Genomic DNA, 20,325 nt, shown 5'->3' with positions numbered 1-20,325 from the left:
TTATGCCAGCTTCTTTACAGTTCTAGGTCAGAATTGTCTTCTTTTAACGACCCAGAAGTCTATGAAATATCTCCCTAATGTGTGCAACCACACCTGGACTGCAAGCTTTCCTGAAGGGAGTGATGCCTCATATGGAGCTGCAAGTCCCTGTGCATCTCTTTCTCTATATATTTGCAAACATATATAACATGGGAAAAGGAGGAATAATTAGGAGGGGAGGCTGGACTGCAATGCTGAGGTTTACTGACGTATATGCATGTGACCTCTCAGCTGTAATGGAGCAAGCAGATGAACAGTAAATAATTTCACAGTAACTCTTGGTGCAGCACCACCAAAAGGCCTCAGTGTAGACAGGGGACATGCTGAAGCAGACCCTAAGTAAACAAATGGTAAGGCAGAGTCCTCCTTCCTCCCTAAAGCACAGGCTCCTCCAAAAGAACAGAGAGTACAAGGAAATCAGAGGTCTGCAGTGTGACTTGCTCCAAACCACAGAACAAATCTGCAGCAAAGCTGGGAGCCACAGCCACATCTCCAAATGCACATATCTTCCCTGACAAGCAGAAAAACCTCTCTAAGTTAACCCTACTTAGTCTGCTTGTCAGACACAAAACACACACACTCTCTATGAAGCCTGGGCAAGCCTACAGCTAATGATGTCCCCCTGCATCCCAAACAGGCTGCAGGGCTTGCACCTGCTCTCAATTCAGCCCTCATTTAATTAATGAAAGACAACTACCAGCTGTATCAATTTACTGCAGCAATGAGTACAATGCTCTGGGGTTTTAAGCCCAGGGATCTGGCAAACCACAACTGCTCACCCCAGAATTCAGCAGTATTTAAAACGTTATCTGAGAGCAGCTGGGAAGAAGAATACTTAAAACCAAATAAACAAAAAGGTTTTTGCTTTTAGGCTAGCATTTGTTGCTGTTTTTAGATTAAACTGTAGCCTTCTGTGACCTCCATACTCCTCTTATCTCTGAAGCAACCACATTTGCCACGAACAAATACAACCCAAATACGGAACTGCAGGAAACACAGCACTTATGAAAATACCTTTAGAACTTCTGGATCCTGCTCTAGAACCTGCAGTGAATGGTCATAATCCATTATCTGCAGCCCCCATATTATTTAAAAGATGGAGAAACTGTAATGATGGCTAAGCAGTAAAATTTCTTAACCCTAGTCATCTGAGGTAGAGCATTTCCTGAGTAACTTGGTTTCTTAGATTTTTCTTGTAGTAAGTTTCCACCTTGCTGCTGCGCAGCTGGGAGCTGAGGAATGTGTACTTCTTACTGTTTACTTTTCTGAGCTGCTTCATTAAAAGTCTGTGAGCCCCACTGTGTAACAGAAGGGGAAAAGGTGGTTCACATCCTTCCACGTATCAGGGAAGCTCTCTGACATGGGACATCTTGATGGCTGAGTCATCCCATCTGTCCCAGACACCTCTAAGGCCAAAATGAGCAGAGCAGAGCTGAGGAGTGCTCAGTGAGAGGCAGTCCTTCAAGCAGGCAGAGCATCCTCAGCCTCTCACGGGGGACAGGCACTCAGGGCTTTCCATGAGCGACTCAGGCTTTGCGGGTTTGGCTTGCTATAAAGACAAGGTGTGCTGAAGACAAAGTGCTGCCTTTGGTTATGACTGCGCTTCCTCCCGGAAATAAACATAACAGCTCAAATTTAACTGGGATCAGAGCTTGGCCTTTGATGTCAAGGGCATAGCGCCAGGAAAATACTGCAGTACTCTTTACTCGGCTGTTCAAGGCTCTGCTCTAGTCCTGAGCTTGGAAAAGAAAAGCTAACTTAGCTTACTCAGAGACTGACACAGAAGTCAGCCATGGGTGACTGTGCCCCATAGGAGAAAGAGATATTAATAAAAAAAATTATGTTTGCAGAAAACTCTGGATAAATATTTGTAGAAAATGAAGACTTTCATTACATGACTTGCACGTGTTGGAAATAAATCTGGATTTCTTACTGCTGGAGTGAAATTATATTAGGAATAATAATAGCACCTAACATAGGACACAAAATTAACTCAGACCATCCTTTAACAAACCTGGAGAGGAGAGCAAACACAAGTTTGATGTAACTGACTGATTTGAACAAAATGTCTGTGAAATGTAGAGCAGCATGCAAGAGCCACGGGATTAAAACCAAAAGCTGCCATACCTGTATCTTTGCTTTGGAGACTGCTTTTCAGCTGACTTAAAAACATGTCCAAGATAATACAAAGGAAAGAATAAAAAGTTCCAGTTTGTTGCAAACCACGTTAGAGTGAAGGGTGCATCTAATTTCTTAAAGGTCAGTTTTGCTAGTTGGGTTGAACCCGACCAAGAGGAGCAGACACCCAGGACCACGGCCACGCCCCAGAAAATCTTCTTGAGTTGCGTCACGGAACATTTCCAGCAGCAGCGGTTCACCCTTCCACTGCCTTCCACCCCAGCTTGCATCTGTGCTTCGGCTGGGGCTGGAGACTCCCGGGAGCGCTCATCCCCTGCGGAGAGGAAAACACATGGCTTACTAAGGAAATCCATCCTGCACTTCAGTTTTCAAATCTTAGGCCCTTCTGAAGGTTCGTGGAGCTTTACCAGCAAAGGAACCCACGGATCTTGCCACAAAATGTCCTTTGTTTTTAGATCATTGCGAAGCCTCTGGTTGAACTGAGGCATAATTAGAATGCAAATAACAATTATCACCTCCAGATTTAGAAGCCTGGGTAAAATGGAAGTGAAAATTACATGTTGCTTTGACGTACATAGAAAGGCTTAACACGCCACTTAAACTCGTGCTGTTAGGATGTGTAAATGAATGAAAAATGTGGTATTGTGTTTGATAAAGCAGCAAAGGGGGATTATAACAGCACTTGAGATTGTTATTGTCTTGGAAAATGCAGGAATGGCCAGTTTATGGAATACGGTGTTTCTTAAAAGAGAGGGAGGGCAACATATTTCATCTTGAAGTCAAGCAAAATGACTGCAACATAAATAGCATGATAAATACTGAATTGGATCACCAGGCATTTCAGTGATCCCTGGGAAAACAAGTCTCCTGTGGCTGTAGCCAGATGGCAAAGACAAGACCAACACACAGGCTGCCCTGAAGTCCATCCCTGACCAGACAATCCTAACTTTTTTTAGTTCAAGTCCTGCACAAATTGAGACTGGACTGGAGCTTTGCCCCATTGTAACTAAGCCTGACATGCTGCTGGAAATTTTTCTCCTAAAATCTTTGCCCCTTCAACCCTCAAACATGAATTGTTATAGCCTGGCTATGCTACAGCTGTCAGTTGATCGTGTATCCAGCTTGTGAATGGATGAGCAAAGAGAGGTCAGCTGGCTGAGTTCTCACAGAGATCAAAACGTGCTGGCAGACCTCAGCAGCAGGCCACTGCCTTTAGGGCTTTCTACCTGCCTTTCTTAAATTCACCCCATTCAACATCTGCTGAAGTCAGTCACACACACACACACAACACTCAGCAGTGATTTCTCTAAGAGGCTGACTGCAGTTTAGTTGGTTCATTCACCTAAAGCAGGAAGCAACAGTAGTTCATGTCAAAATCCAGGAATCTACTTCAAATCTGTCCAGAATTTACTGTGTGCATTGAAAGGTGAAAATGTGTAAGCAAAGCCAGGAGAATGAGAGGCTGTATCATCGCCATACACGTATAATTATTCAAGGCAGGCTAAGAGAGGACCACATAAAAAAAATCCCTCCTTATCATGGTGCGAATTAGTATGTGGAACAGAAAATCTCTTATTTCAAGCTAACCTAAATTTGTATTTATATGACCTAATACATTTTAAAAGAAAATGTTTCTTTCTTTGGAAAGAACTATTTAGTCACTTTCCTACAGATAAGAAATGCATGATCTGAGCTAAAAGTACCATTAGTTTGCCTAGTAAAGCTGTATTTTATAACAGGAAGGATTGTGGCCTCTGTTTGATGACCTGATATCTAAAAAGAGTGTGCAGCAGCAAGATATAAACACCTAGCCTTTTTGTGTGGCTTTCAGAGAGATAAGGATGTTTCTGATCTCTCCACTTATTTCAGTTTTCAATAGAAGATTGTGTGGGCAGCCTCCCACATAACAAGAGATGCACCAGCAACCCAATGAATTGTCCAAAGTTAATGTGACCTTGTATTAAACACATTATGGAAAGGTTGCAAGCCACCTGCCAAAAGTTTCAATTGAAAAGCAGACTGGCCTGCGAACGCTCAGCTCATTCAAAATAATTCTAAAGCATTTTCTCAGTAATGCATTGCTTGTAACTAATGCCACTTGCCTCACTTGCTACATAGACCAGTGTCAGGGTTCAGTTCATACCAAACAAGGGTCCACTCATTTCTTTTATTTTCACCATGTAATGAAGCACCCTCTTTGCTGTCCACCACACAAGTCCTGAAATGATTATCAAATTTTTCCTTTCCACTCAAGGTTTTCTCCTGGGCATTATCACTGCAACACCAAACACTTCACACACCCTAACAAAACCCCGCATCCTTCTTCCCTTGGACCACTGGGTTTCTGGGCACAGAAAAAACTAATTCAGGAAGCCAGTGTGCCAAACAAGAGCTTAAGAGGAGTTCGTGCCTCTGTGTCAATGCAAGCTCACTCACAATTTATGTTTTTGAAACTCCTTGGAGAGGTAGGCAAAAATGGTCCTCCTTCTTGAGACAGCCAGTGGGGTATCTGCCATTAGCATCTTTCTGCAGTTACTCCCCAGGGAAACAGGAAACCAGGATTTAAACCACTCCCGCTGAAGATGTTTAACATTAGGGAATGTGCCTAAAGCCACTAGGGTATATGAGATTTTCAGATGAGTTGGTGCTCTGAATCACAGCACTGAAGCTGTGCTATGTTTTCTACAATGAGAATCAATCACAACCGTCTGATGCACCAGACACTCAACATCTGGTAATACAGCGTTGACAGACAGCCCACTACAGACACTGTGGCGAAGATCTTCCCCCCATGAAGGGCTGAAGCCACCTGCCCAGGCCCCCATTGTACTGTGCACGTACACAAGAGTCAGCAGTTCACCTGGACAGCTTGCATGAATATCACTGCCTTCTACGCTGTTCCACAGCAATTGCACCCTAAAGCTGAATTTACTGATGTTTTCTCTGTTACATAGGCAAAATTACTTGTCCAGGTATGTTTAATTTTGTGCTAAACACACCAACAGAAACATCTGCTTTCAGCAATAGACAACACTGTATGAATAACTTCTAAAATGAACTTGCACCTGAAAGGTTAACTTTCTAAGGATGTTCATTCTTCTGATGCATTTACAGAATGGAGTGACTAAAAACTTATCCCAGGCACAATGGATTTTATGATGATAGTGGTAAAAATCACTGTCTGATGATTAACAGTTACAAGCTGACACTTGTAGTATCTGTCAGTATCTGTAGTATCTGTCAGTGAAATGTTATTGCATCCTCATGATTGCTTGTGCTGCAAGAGCTGGAGAGTTAGACGCCAAATGGGCACAGACTTTTCCAGTGGATGCATCACTGACCTGGAGAATACCTGTGACATAATCTTCCCCCCAAAAACAGATCTTCTTTGGAGAGGGTGGACCCTACAGATGATATACACTCATGTGGTCTCATCCTCTCATTTACTCTCATTTGCCAGCTGGCAAACACAAAATCCAGAGCTGTAGTTTGCCTTGTCTAGTCCCTGTGTCTCTGCTGGGGACATTTTCGTCACCTAAACCACAGGTGCACAAATGGGGTGGCACTAAAGCCACACACGGCTGAAAAGCTTCTCTCTAACACTGCACAAGAGTCAACTGGCAACAGAATGCACAAGAATTTAAAGATGGCAAAATGTCTTTTTAGAATTGATGAGGCAGGATATTGAAGAATTTTAGTTCTCCAGACTTTTAATGTGTTTCTTCTACTGCTTTCTGCAGCAAACTGCTCTGTATGTTATTGTATCCCCCAAAAGAACAAATTAAGATACTGAGGGAAAATGCTTGTCTTGCTTTTACTAATTTTGGTTTTTCATTGTCCCTTTTGTTCATGCATTTTCCTTTTTCATAAATCCCAAATGGAACCATTCCTCCTCTTTCCCTTTCAGTCCAGCCTCTCTCTCATGACATTCAGAAACAAAGCAAGGAAATAATCTTCAAAGTTACTGCCAATGCCATTAGCCCCAGAAAACAGCTGTCCTTCTGTTTCTTCTATTATGGCTAAGACCTCCCTCAGATGACTTTGGATACCTGTAGCAAGGGCCATCTATACCCAGGCTATTTGCTCCACAGACCCAGCTAAAGGCCATGAAACAAAAGAGACATGGGAAAGCACTACACCTTTAAACCATTTAGGGAAACACCTTTAAATAGGCTGTCCAGGCCCTTTCTAAAGTCTGTATAAGAATCTTAGGACTCCTGTGCACAGCTAGACAACTATAGGCTTACTGTAGGACCACACTATACCTAAATGTATGTATTAAAAAAAATGATACTGATAAAAACCAAGGGTGGCGTTCATCTTCTTAGTCTGAGACATCTGCCGTGCCGACTTGTGTATCTGAGACAGTGATTTACACTTTCTGCATAGTTAGTAGACAGAAAAAAGACATTTCCATGGCACGATTTATCTCCTCCTGAAGTAGATGATTAAAACGAGCCAGATGAATCACTCCCTCGGAGTGCTTGTTTCTCTCCACCAGCTCTAAACAGTCTGGGGCGACAAGCTGGAAGTAGGTGTCTCTGGTGTGGGTGTCTAAAGCTGGGTGAGATGAGTCCCACCTCTCCACCACTGCTGTCGGGAACAGAGGGTAAAGCCACCACAGACAGCGCTGGTGGACTCAGAGCTGAACACATGAACATATTTAGCTGTCATCAATGACCTGCTTTAGCTGCTGTCAGCTAGTCAGCAACTCAGGGAAGGAAGCATTACACAAGTGCTGGGCGCCCTTTCCAAGCCTTCAGAGTGAGAAAGTGACCCTTACAGACTAAGATCCTGCCTATTAGGGACCCAAACACATACCTAGTGATAATGCACAATGGTTCCAGGTTCCCCAGGCTAAGAATGTGCTTCAAAGTAAACATATTCTTAAACAGTTCTTTAAATCAGGCTTCTGGAAAAAATGAAAAGAACAACCCTCACAGGTCTCTCTGACAGTTACAAATGAGACATCCTGAAGGTATTTCCATTTTGCCAGCCTGTCAAATGTTTTGTAACTGCTTGAGCATTGCGCAGAACAAGTTTGTAAAGCTTGCAAAAATACATGCTTATCATAAAGAGGGGAGAAGGAGCTGAGGCAAGTCCTGTAAGACAGTGCCTGATTCTCAGCATGGTTAGAGCTCTACAAACCTGTGACATGCAGGGGGATCAGGGCCAGATATTACCCAAGGCATATTCTCACAGCCTTGAATGTTGTGGGACTTCTTCACCCAGTATCTGCTACCTGGAGAGATCAGTGGGAGACAATTCGTTCCAACATACCAGAGAACACACGTGATGGCTTCTGATGGTGGTCTTCTATAATATTGGATACCCAGTATTATTTGCCTCCATAGAAGACTCACAAGCTCCTCAAATTTTGTTTCTATCCCATTCTTGCCTACCACAGTTTTTACCCTGTTCCTACCACACTAACCATGCATCATTTAGGTGTTCAAGATTTTTGAACTAAGCTGTTAAAAACCAGCTGAGGCATCATCCTGTGAAGATGAAATACCAAATTAATGAAGTGATTTACATCTCTAATTACCACTGTAGCTTTCTGAAATGATGGTATTTGTTCAGATCTGTTGCCCAGGCACTTCCTTTGCAGTCAGTCAGGTTAAAGAGTGAAATCTCAGGGACTCACTCCTTGCCTGGCAGACCTCCCAGTACCTAGAGCAGCTTTCCTGCACCATTGTCAGCGATGGCCTCTCCTTTCACAGATGAATCATCATCCTGGTGTCTGGTTTTGAGAAACTGTTAATATTTCATTTTGGAAGCCAGTAATCTCCATGTAGCAACCTTCCTGCTCAGTTGTAATGACAGAACGCACAGACCAACTTCTGCATCAAGGGACGTTCCCCCATTTTCCAAATTAGCTCTAGCTTTGCTTGTAGCAGCTGTAACCTCCTTACAATCCCACTAGAGCTTATCAGATGCCAAAGAATCTGTTCCTGGTTATGCCAAAGGACCATGACTCCTGACACCCATGTGCCTCTCTTAGAACCAGACTCTGTCAGGATTCAAAAACACATCTGAGAGTTCTCACCTCTTATTTTAGGAGTCATCTCCAAGAAATATTTCCATTCTGTGTCTGAAGTAGTCATGGAACAGGGCTAGGGCCTCACTTTTTTTCCTCTGGGCAAATGACCTCCTGAATTTATGCTTTCCTAGTAAGTAAGGATGTTTTCAATTCTGAGCCAACCAGTTTTGCTGCTATCTGGGTATCCCTGGCCTCGGAGGGTCTGTGGACATTCTGGCAGATGGATTTCCTGCTCCTAGCAGAGAGGTGGAAGGCTGCTCAATGCACTGAACTACTGAAGAGGGGCACACACCTCCAGCTTTTGAAGGAAAGGTTTCAGCCACTTACCTGCCAACTCAGCTTTGAAACAGAGTGGTTAAGTGCTAAAGAGAGTGAGCAATGGTTATGATGGACATCTTAGACTGCATAAAGGACAGCATTATGTACTGGGCAAACCGGATGATTCATCCCGCAGCCTCACCAGTGTTCTCTGACAGTGGACAACGGGCACATGGATAAAGGAGATGCAGCTACCCTTTCCAGGTTTTGAAGAGGCTCCTGATAAAATCCCACTTCAAGGAGCCTTATGGAAAATAGGCAGACAGGGAAAGTGCTGGAATGGATAAAAGGCTCAGTACAGGACAGGAGACCAGTGAGGAGTATACACAGCAATGGGGGAAGTGGCCAAAGCTCCGCAGAGGTTTGCTGTGGGAACTGCACTCTTCACCACCGAGGGAGTGAGCCACAAGGTGACAAAGCTTCCTAATGATGTGAAGTTAGGCAGGTCAGCAAGGGCAGTGGCCAGCTGCAGGGGATGACAGACGGTGTGACTGGGTCATTCACTGGCAGATGGAGAAAGTGTGCTGATAAAGAGGTGGCAGTAAACAAACCCAGGCGCTGCATGCTCAGCGATGGGCTCTGGCCATTGGGGATTATGAGCTCTTCACAGGATGCTCCATAGAAAAGGGCAACTCAGTGTTCAAGAGCAGCGAAAAAAAAGCAAAGTAACTGCCAAAAATTACTAGGAACAAAGCAGAAAAAAGTCTTTTCCTACATCTGGGGAAGCTGCAGCTGTCAGCACACCCACACTGTGAGAGATGAATGGCTAGAAAATGCATGTTCTTGTTCAATTCCACCGAGCTGGAGGCAGGACCCGATGGACTTTTGGTCAGGCCCATATGGCAGCTGTGTGTGATTTTTGAGGAAGGTGCTACCGGATTCCTACAGGAAGGCTGCGAGTCCCTGTGGGTGGCTGGTGGGTGGGACTGGAACACTGCATTGGAATGACTTTGGGTTTGCTCACTGTTCCCCAGTTTTCCAACCATGGTCAGGGCTGAAGGTTTAAAAGATCAGTACCTTATTTTTTATTGAATATCAATTAATGTATCACAATGGAAAAATTACAAAACCCCATAAAACCTTATTAAATCGGTTTTAAAATTAGAATATTTGATCAACACAGCATTGCATGGATGGATTTTTAGATGCTATTTGAGAAAAGTTTAAAGTGGTTTCTTTAAATACCTTGCTGTTACAGTATGAGATAAAAATAATTTTACTTAATTTGATCATGAAATAGCATTATTAAATTCAGAATAAATTAACAAGGAAAATAGTTTTAAAGTCCACAACAGAATTATTTTAAAGAACAAACCCAGGGTATTAACCTATTAGGTCAGAAGGTCTGAATTTGCTTGAGGCCACAGAATAAGGGACGCAGGTATATGAAAATAGGGAAAATTGCATGAACAAAAACTCAAACCAAGAAAAAAGCATTCTGGGTTCAGACCCTCTTCTGCTACTGAAATTCATAGTATAAATCAACTAATTATTAAAGTGTTACAATAATCTATGCAGGCTACTCGAACTTGTCTGATCCTCCCACCTTATTTACAGCAGGGTAGAAAATAGGACTTTTGGTTCAATGACAATCAAGGTGACTCTCATCTGTGGAAATCTGTCCCATATTACTGCTATCACCAGATCATCCATATTGCTTGATTTGTATCGAATAGGCCCAAGTTTCTTGTAGCAGGTACTCTCATATCCTAAAGTATTATTCACAGATAGAGTGGGTTTTATCACTGATGGTTGGTATATATTAATTCCTGTTTTATCCTGTGCTAAATATTATATCTAAACTCACTAAGAGCTGGAATTAAATTATCTCCACATATTTTTGAAGATATGCCAATTTCTCCTCCCTAGCATACATATGCCTTTCTCCCTCTGTCAAATGTGCCAGCAAGGCTTTCTGCAAAATACATATTCTAATTCCTGTTGGTGGTATATAAAGAGAACTGAAAAGTTATCGACTTCATACTGCAGCAATTTGGACTTTAATCCATTTAACCCATCTTCAGAGGCAGCTGCCTTGAAATTCCATTAAAAGTGCTGCATTCGAATGGGCCTCATTATGATATTCTACTTTGAATTTTATGAGGTGAGGAATTCCCCTAAATACTGTCCTTCTTATTATTAATCAGAATTCATGACCAGAGTCCACAGTGAAAATGGAAGATACTGGGTATTTTTTACAGTAGCAGCATTGTGGGATTGGAAAGTAACCACACACAAGGAATAACACTGATTATAAGTTACATGTTCTTGGTATTATTCTGCATTGCATTCTTGAATAAAAATTGGACTGAATCTTACAGTGAGTTACCTGACAAGGTCAATAGGAATTTCACCACTTACTTCAAGGAGTTATGGAAGCAGAACTTCTATTAGAACAAAAATCAGATACGAGCAAAACTGTATTCAGGGCAAATTTTAATCAGTCTGTTCAAATTTCAGACTGAACAAAGGGTTGAGAGATGGTAAAAAAGACTGGATTCTCTGCAGGAAACTACTGTAATAATTATCCAGGCATTTGAGTGCTACATGTCTTTCCTGAGTAATAGTTTTATATCCAAGGGAATTCAATTACTTATATACTAATATAAAGAGCACATTTATATCAGTGCATATATACAGGGAGATAAGTGAATTCATGCCAGCTGTTGAGACTCTGCTGACTGCACTTTATCAAAAACAAGACAATGTTCTTTCAATCTTAAGGAACTCTCAAAAACTCAGAGCTGCCTGGCTTTCAAGTAAGCGCAGTTTCAGACAGAAAACTGCTGTAGCCCACTGGTTTCTTCCATAGTGAATTCCAAAACCACCTGATTTTTCTCCTAGGAGCTAAATGCCTAACCTGCTATTGAACCTCAAACACAATGCTTTTCTTAGGTCTTAAGTTCAGATCAAGACAGTTGGAACATTTTTTCTCTGTCAACCAATAACTAGATACTAGTGTGGACTTGGCATAGACTTGAGAGTGCTCACAGGGGTTAGAGTAGTGCACAGAAGTCCCCACATAATTTACTCAGTGATCTCCTGGAAGGAAGAAGAGATGCCTCCTCACCTCTCAGCAGCAAACTCATCAAGATCTGAACCTCCTTTAAAAAAAAAAAAAGTTTTGGCTAAACCCATGTGGGCACTGAGGTACTCAGTATAACTCCACGCAAAAACACATTACATGCAGAAATTCTAGTTTCTATTTTCTCTTGGATACTTCCCTCATCCTCTTTGCAGTGAGAAAGGCTTTTGCAACCCACTATTCCACACTTGTTTCAGTCAGCTACGGAAGACAGACTCATGCCTTTTTCAGTCACAAATAAAATATTACCCTTACTGAGAGTTGTGCTAGGGAATTTGAGGTAATTGTGGAAAAGGAGTTTCGAGCTCTTACCTCCTCACTTCTGTACTCTCCATGACTGAATGACAAGGATCATGGGGTTCACAATTGTTTGGGTTTTTTCAGTTGAGGAGGCTTGGTGTCAGAGGTAGTGATAGTGAACAAAATGTATACCTAATACTTCCAGAAGAGTCAAAATACAACTTTCGTATAACCAAAGGGTGCTTGATCTTGTGTCAAAATTCATGCCTTGAGTAGGGCTCACAAAATTTCCAGGTGGAGTAACCCTGCATTACGTCTAGAGAGAGAGGATCCATGTATTTGGAACGAGGCAGCTAACATGGGAAACCGGGTACCTGATTTCTCCAATAGGTGGTGGGCAGCTCTGCCTAGAAGCAAGCCAGCTCTGCACTGCTAAAAACACCTTGTTTCCTGTTGCCTTTGATCTTATGCCGCAGTGGCTGTCAGCAAAGCTCAGTGAAGACTACAAAGTAAACCTCCTCTTTCACTGGCCAAATTCCTGCCTCCTCAGGATGCTATCCAGGTCTGCAGTGGCATCTCACGGTTTATAATTAACAAAGATTAACTGGGCTGTGGACTAAAGGTTGGCAGTGGTGCTCCAGCCAAGCGGAGAGAGCTGCTTACTACATAAGTGAATGTGCTGTACTGAGTATTATGTGCTCGGAAAGCAACAACATAAATATTCCTATATATGAGCCTTGTTCCTGGGAAATTGCTGGGGAATACATGAGCTAACTTAGACTTTTATGTTGAATTAGGAGTCCTTTTGGAACTCTGGCTCTTACACCGAGTTACAAATCCTACTGTTTATGATAATCAGCCATCAGGAAAGGACAAAATTTCTTTTACAAGATTTATAAAATTAAAATACAGGAGACAGTGAATAATGCGTTCTGGTGACTTCATATTTATTTTTTACTGGTTCTTGCTCCAACTTCTCATGGGAGAAGTCTATAATTAAATAGGTGGATTAGTAATCTGCTTATTTTTTGAAAACAAATGCCTAAATTGATTCAAGATGACTAAAAAATGCACCTTACTTCATTTAGGGATAAATGGGTGAAATGTAATGACCTGTGATCTACGGAAGGACTGAGAAGATGATCCAATGGATGCTGTCATTCTTAAGTTGCGTTATTGTAAATGAAACTACTTTTGTCCATTGTGCGTACATACTGTCTCATTTCAGCCACTAAAGTAAGGAAGCTTAGATAAATCTTTAATAACTTCTCTTTCTGCTTTGTGATGCATTAAAACTCCTTCTCTGGCATTAGTTTAGTAACATCAAAATGGTCTTATTTTATTTTTGTATCATTTGAGGAGGGGACACAGTGCAAAAGTAATGAGTCACCTCCAAACCTATAACTCATGAGTTTGCACAGGCAAGATGGTAGACAAAACAACGAGAGTGACATGATCAGACATAAGCTAGAGGGACTCCCCAGCGTGTAAGCTAGCACAGCTAAGAGCAGCTCATTTTGAGGCTGTTTAAAGCCTAAGAAAGCATGGTGCCATTTGGGAAGTGAGCCAGGTGTTATGCAACGAGAAACTCCTCACGCCTTTGGAACAAGATCTTGGCTATCTGCTCAAATATGCTGTTGTGCTAACTGAAAATACTGCAAGGAATACAAAAATTGGGCAAAAGCTGCCTTGGGCCAAAGCCAGAGTGTAATTACTGTCCATGTGTACTTAACACTCAGTACCCACAGAAGAGGGTACTGCTTTTCTGTCAGCTGAGTAAGTGCCATTATCTTTATCCTGTGGTAATGGGCTGCATGCTGTAGGTCCAAAGGAGAAGCAGACACACAGCAAACCTAAAGCCCCATTCATGAGAACCTGTCACCATTACCTTCACCAGTTCTGGTCAGGAGAGGGAGAAAACTGCTACCATAGCTAAGGAGCAAGAGCCAGGTGGGTTAAAGCGCCCTGACTGCTCACACTAAACACTGTCCCCTGTGCAGAGAGCGAACACTTTCAAAGTTAAGTTCTCCATGCAGAAGGCAACACTTCAGTGAAGCAGAAGGCTGCTTCAGTGGGGAAGCACACCCCAACCCACGGCCCTGGCTGAGCCACCGAAACACCGGCCTCTCCTGCTCACCAGCTGCTTCTGTTTTCTAGGATGCATGAACACTGCATAGGCCTGCCATGTATGGCTTTCATGGGAAAAAGACTAGGTCACCAAACCTTGCTCCTACAGTTGTGAAGTCCTGGGTGAAATGATCACAAGGTCTGCCCTAGTGCTCAGTCATAAAGCATTGCCTGACTACCAAAGCCTTTGGATGCCACCAGCAGAATGCTGCTAATAGTTACACAGTATTTATTCAGAAATTATGCACCATTTGAGCTTATTTCCTGAAAATGAAGCCTTAGTCACTGATTTCAATAAACAAAGGCTTCTCCGACCCCTGCTGCATCCATTCATGACCCTCCTATGGCTACAAAGTGGGAAGTCTGGGGGTCCATTCCTATCTGCTGTAGGTCTTTTCTTGCCTGCTCTGTGAAAAGATGTGCTGCTTGTTTCTAGGCAAGTTGCTTCATTCTGCAGTTTCTCAGCTGCTCCATCTGCAAAATGAGGATAATAAGAATCTCCTCTCTTAAAGAAGCTGACTGCTACTCATGGAAGTTTTTGCTGTGCTTGGGATCTTTAGTTTGTGCTTGCTAAAGAAGTGAAAAAGATTTATTATTAAAACAATTACAGTGTTGATATGCTTGTGATGAATTCCCTGCAGGCATGCGAATGTACTAAAGGCCAGATTTATTTCTCATTCGTACTTATACAAATTCCCTGCAGCTCCAGCAATGCAGACAAGGTTGCTCCAGGTGAACATGCGGCAGCATCTGGTTCCATGGCAGGTCAGTTTACATGTCTATGTGTAATAATTGATAGCAGAGAGGTGCCATTTGCCTTGTAAGAAACTTGGAATATCATCAGTCACTCATTCCTGACAGAACAATGCAGAGGAAATGTGCTATAGGGGAGGTTGCAATACCATTTCCTTTGTGCTGAAAGCTCGGGAAAAAGCATCTCCTAGTCGGGGCTAATTAAATTGAGGATGTGTTTTCTCTGGTGTGGTGATTATTCTGCAGTTCTTTGTCAAAGTTATGTTACCTGTCTCTGGAAGACCCCGAGATGCAGAGCAAGAATGGAGATATTCACCTTCCTGAGGAAGACAAGTCAGGCCTCAAAGCACACTATGCTTTCATGTACCAACAGGTGATACCAGTCAATTGGCTGGTCTGAGAGGAATGGCCACTGCAATGTGGACAGAAATTGGTGAGAAAAACAACAGAGGGTAGAACAAGCACAAATCAGGCACCAAGCCTACATTTCTCAAAATACGAAGGGTGAACAACGGTACCAGGCACAGAAAACACATGGTATGGTAACTGCCTGCCTGAGCAGTGCATGTAGACACACTTGTCTTGAAAAGTGCTGGTACAGCAGGCTCCGAGCACACTGATGATTCAATCTCCGAAATAATTTCAAATGGCAGTCACGCTTCTGAATGCACAGAGTCCTTATCTTCCTTTTAAAGCAAAGAAGTCACTGCACTGGCAGGAAAATAGAAGGAATACTGGAGGGCTTTACAGCAATGCATATCCATGAAAGGCTCCTCTTGACTTACCATCCTAGAATGAAACATATTCCTGGTGCTTCTGCCAAAGGTCCTTGAGACACTTTGATGGTGGTTGACAGGTGAGAAAATAATCATAACTTCGAAGCAGATGAAAGTTTTTGCTGTCTTGCTCTTGTAGCATTTTGTAGCATTATCTATGCCTTTGCAATGGACTCGGACTACCAGAGGAATACAAATCTTTGCCAGAGGTATGGCAGCCAGGCCAAGGGAGGTCAGCAGTCTACAGTGTGCCAGCTGTCTGACTTTATTTTTGCCTATAACTACTTTTTTTTTTTTTTTTTTTTTTTTTTTTTTTAAATATATGGATTTAACACCAGCTGGCAAAATTATTTAGTTTTAGTCTGGAAGGAAATCTCGTCAATTGGTTTGGAAAAGGAAGCTCTCAGAGCAAGTCTGTCTCATGAAAGAGAAGGAAAGAAACTCCCTATCATACACCATCAAGGCAATTTAGATTTTTGCCACTGATGATAAAGGAAAAAGGAATCTGAAGTAAAGAAGGAAAAGTCCAACTAGGTCAACAAAGTCTCTGGTGGGCAGCAGTAGGGTATCTGAGAGCTGGTATGCAGAGCAGACATGGAAATGCTTGAAAGGTTTCAATTTTATGGCACAGTGAAAGATTGCTCCGTTTCTGTTTCTATATAAGGTAGGTAATAAACTGTATTTGAACTGGTAAAAGAGGAATGAGATGACCCACATTTCAAAGCTGGAACCTGGTAGGTTATTATTATTTATGATTCATAAAGCTTGTGCAGTGCACCAAAAGAAAGGGAGTTGAGCTCCTTGCCCAGAGGAGCTTCCAATGCAAACCTTGAGAGAAACATTCTACTGTGCACGGGGTCAACTCTAAGGGCTTTTTAAAATTCTAATTATAGTCTAATGAAGATCAAGCCTGCTCTTCCCATTAGAAATCCGGAATGCCTTTTCCTTTCTCTGCAGTAGGTGGTTTTTGTGTTAAGGGAATGCAACAGCTGAATATTCTGTGAACTGAAATAAGAACCTTCAGGTACTCCTCAATGTCCACTCTTACTTGCTGCCTTTAGTTCCTTCTCTCCTCTTGCACGTTTCTGCAGTTTCTCACTTTCTGCTCCACAGATCTTTTGTTACCATTTTTTCTTTTCCTTTATTAATCTCTCAGTATTTCACTATTAGTTTTTTCTTTGTCATGAGCTTTCTCTGGGGTCTCACATTCACATTTTATGTCTTACCATACGATCATTCCCTTTTTTTAGCTGTTCCTCCTCTTTGCCTCACTCTACTCATCCCTTTTCTGCCTCTCCTTCTTCCATTCCCCCATGCCAACCTTTTTCTTTCACCAACTCCATTCTATCAACCAACGACATTACCCCAGTGGTATCCCCCAAACCAGCAGCTCTCCCTTTGCTCTTCCTTCATGAACTGAGCTCTGTATCCATCCTTCAGACAGGCTCAGCTTCCTGACCTGCACTCTGCTTTCGCATCACTCCTCCATCTCTAGGACATGGTTTACAGGTTTCTACCCAAGATACCAGCTCCTCACGCTCAGATTTCTCCAGCAAACCCTCCTGAGCACATCATTGCCCTCAAGGTCCCCAGCCACGATCCCTGAAAGCTTTCAAAGGTCCCTGTGGTCCCTAAAGGTCTGCCAGCCCTCACTGCTCTTTGGCTCTTATGTCCCTTCTGGCCGTAAAACGCCAACTCCACGGCTACCATGCAGCTGGATTGGCAAACAGAGGTGAGAATAGATGGCTGGAACACGGGGCTGCGCTCCTCACATCGGGAGAACAAATTTGCTGAGGATCTTCCTTCCCTCCTGCCATGGGTCCCGCGCGGCAGCTACTTCCCCACGGGTTTGGGGGGCTACTCCCGAGCCCCAGGGGGAGGTCCGGAGAGGTGCTCTGCCTCTGGAGCACGGGCGAGGAAAGACCCTGGGCCGAGCAGGGCGATGGACAGGGGTAAGCGCCGGCGATGCCCGGCGGCGGGGAGCCCCGCGCCCCGTGGGTTCCCACCGGCCGCCCACGAGTCGCGCCGTCCCCCGCCGCCGGGCATCGCCCCTGCCCCGCACTCGGTCGCCCCGGAGCATCCCCAGTCGCGGTACCCGGTCTCCGCGGAGCATCCCCAGTGGCGGTACCCGGTCTTCCCGGGAAACCCTCGTCCCGCTCCCAGCGACGCGGTTTACCTTCCACTTTGGTGAGGGTGAGGACGGGGCTGTTGCAGGCGCTGAGCGGGGCCACCCTGGCCGAATGCTTCTTCATGGCGAGCCCGTCGCCGGCGGCAGCTCCCCGCCGCCCCGCGCCTACATCCTGGCGCCGCCGGAGCCCTCCTCGGCGGCGCTCCCCGCTTCGGCTCCCGGCCCGCCGCCCTCTGCCGCAGCACCGGGCGGCGGGGGCTGGGGCTCGCCCGCCCGCCCGCTGCCGCTCGGGGCTGCTGCAAACCCGACGTCACCGGCACGGCCCCCCCCCGCCCGCCCCCAGGGCTCCCGGGGCCGCCCCCCGGGTCGAGGCGGGGGAGGCGCCCGGACGCCGCGGCGAGAGGCGCTGCGGAGCCCCCGGACGGCGCCGGCCCCGGCCCCGCGGTCCGGCTCCGGCGGAGGTCGCGGGGAGCCGGCACCGTAATGCGGCTGCGGACAGCGCTCCGCTCCGCCGGTGCGCCAGGGCTCCTCGGAGCGAGCCGGGCTCCCGGCCGCGGCTGCCGGCGCTGGGCTGCCGCGCCGCACGGAAAGGGCTCCTGGCTCGTCACGCTCTGCTTAGTTGTCTTCGCACTGTCTGAGCGGAGAGGAGAATTTACACTCTCCGAACCAATCCGTTATTTACTCGGTATTACCCTTCCTTTGTTTTCCTTCAAGTCCAGCCACTATTGAGTCAATTTTCATCCGTGCCGTTAGTAATTTCTGCCATCCTCACCTTTCTGTTCCAGATGTATCCTTTTGGAGGGAGACCAAAACTCGACCCAGCAGCCAAGATGGATTTACCAATAATACTCCAATACCTGCAGTCACATACTCTACAGCTCTCTTAACACAGTTTTACAACTGCTTTTTGGGGTACGCGATGAAGTACGTCCGTATCCGCACACGTTAAATAAAATATCGTATGTCACAACTGGATGATGCTTGTATGTAGCAACCTTTTATGGTGTTTTTGGGTTTTTCAGCAATAATTTTAAGATCCCCAACAACGTGTGATAGAGCTACCCCTCTGTCAGAGCACAAAAATCTAACTGGCAGTAATTAACAAGACAAAATGCAAGTGTATTTAGAAGAGAACACATCATAATGAATGAGTTTGAAAGATGTAAAAAAGATTTATATCACTATAAACAAAGCACCAGAATTCACAAGATGCAGAACACATTAACCTCAGCACCCTTTGCTCCTTGTGATTGTTTCCGTGGATGTGAAAATACTCTGCAGATTTACCAGGTTCCAAACTGAGACGCGTCAGCAGACAAGGCGCAAATACTCAACATTTCTTAAGATCTGGTCAAATTAAAGTGAGTGTACTTTGCAAACAAGACTGGGCAGCCATCAATACTCCACAAACATTCCAAAGTATTCTTTAATTATATAAATAGTAGCTATTGAAAATCAGTCCTGATAGACTTTTCAGGAAACCGTGGGAAAACACCACCTTACTTCTGCTGGCTAGAATGTTCTTTATACTTAAGAGGCAAGCTTTCTCAAGCTTTCACGCTATTAGTTTGCATGGGTCTCACTGGTTGATCTGCAGTCTGATGAAGCTCCAGGATGTTTTGCGTTTCCTATGCCTCTTCTGTGCAACCTTTGGGATGAACCTTATACAAAAATCATTAGGCTACTTTCAAAGTGATTCTTCTGAAAAAAATAATCATGTACTCAGTGCTAAGACTACAAAATATCAGCTTGGTCAAAAGAAATACAAACATTCCTGGTTTTCATGGTCATTTCCAAGACTTTTTAGTCGAATTATCTGACCAATTCAGCTTCCTGCGATGTTACAGATCATAGGCATTTGAGAACCGTGGGTCCATCTTGCTTCATTGCACTATTTAGTCTCAGAGTCCAATTGGTTTCTGGTTATCGAAAGAAGTTACATAAAGAGAGGCAGATTTCACCTCGGATGGTTCTGTCCATGAAATATTTTGCGATGTTGCAGTGCCTGTTACCTGAGGATTTCAAAGCACATGATAAAATATTAACTCATTTTACACTGCCTTTGGGAAGAAACTTCAGGGTCACAGGTAGTTAAAATACAGCCACGTAATTTAAGAGACTCCCTTAGATTCAGATGACAAGTAACACCAGAACCTGGAGAACTCCGGCTTCTGCTCTGCACAGATCTTCCAGGATCATCTCAGCCTCAGCTATATATATAAGGAGTAAAACTTTAAATCAGTATTTTACATCCAAATGTCATCAATTTTTTTCCCAGAGGTAAATGGTTGTGCAAGAATAATCAGACTTCTCTTCTGGTTACACTTGCAATCAACAGGATGGTCATAAGAATTAAAGTGATATTTATTAAAAAGTCTTTGTTGCTGAGCATTCATTTCTTTCTAAAAGGAAATTTGTTAAAGGAAAAGTAAGTACATTATAATGTAAGTACATTATTTTATGTTAAAGGAAAGTAAGTACAAAATAATGTAAGTACATTATTTTACTTGGAGAGTGGTGCTGCTCACGTAGAAAATCGCATTGAAGAAATAGGGTTTTGGATGCCATATTTCTTTAACCCTGCACACATGTAATATTTCAGGCTTTGCAGAGTTGTTAACACGTCTCAGGCTTGCAGTATTTTACTTAAGCCTGGAACTCCAAACGTCAAGGATGT

The 20,325-nt window shown here is 43.8% G+C and overlaps 1 protein-coding gene across 2 annotated transcripts in view; it reads right to left on the bottom strand.

The window, feature by feature from the left end:
• Window positions 1–20,325, bottom strand: part of SLC35F3 (solute carrier family 35 member F3) — a 170,496-nt gene that overhangs the window by 46,498 nt on the left and 103,673 nt on the right. Inside the window, exons 1-2 of one of the 2 annotated variants that reach the window (XM_040059259.2) lie at window positions 17,697–17,830; window positions 2,167–2,491 (exon numbers count right to left, since the gene is read on the bottom strand). In XM_040059259.2, coding sequence (XP_039915193.1) covers window positions 2,167–2,491; window positions 17,697–17,772 — 401 coding nt within the window. In that variant the 5' untranslated portion in view covers window positions 17,773–17,830. Of the gene's footprint in view, window positions 1–2,166; window positions 2,492–17,696; window positions 17,831–20,325 lie in introns of those variants that run through there. The other variant, XM_040059258.2, reaches the window with a different exon arrangement.

This window comes from Hirundo rustica, chromosome 3 (genome assembly GCF_015227805.2).
Source record: "Hirundo rustica isolate bHirRus1 chromosome 3, bHirRus1.pri.v3, whole genome shotgun sequence".
NCBI lineage: Eukaryota > Metazoa > Chordata > Aves > Passeriformes > Hirundinidae > Hirundo > Hirundo rustica.
Note: the sequence above shows the minus strand (reverse complement) of the source record. Positions and strands in the feature narration are given on the sequence as shown.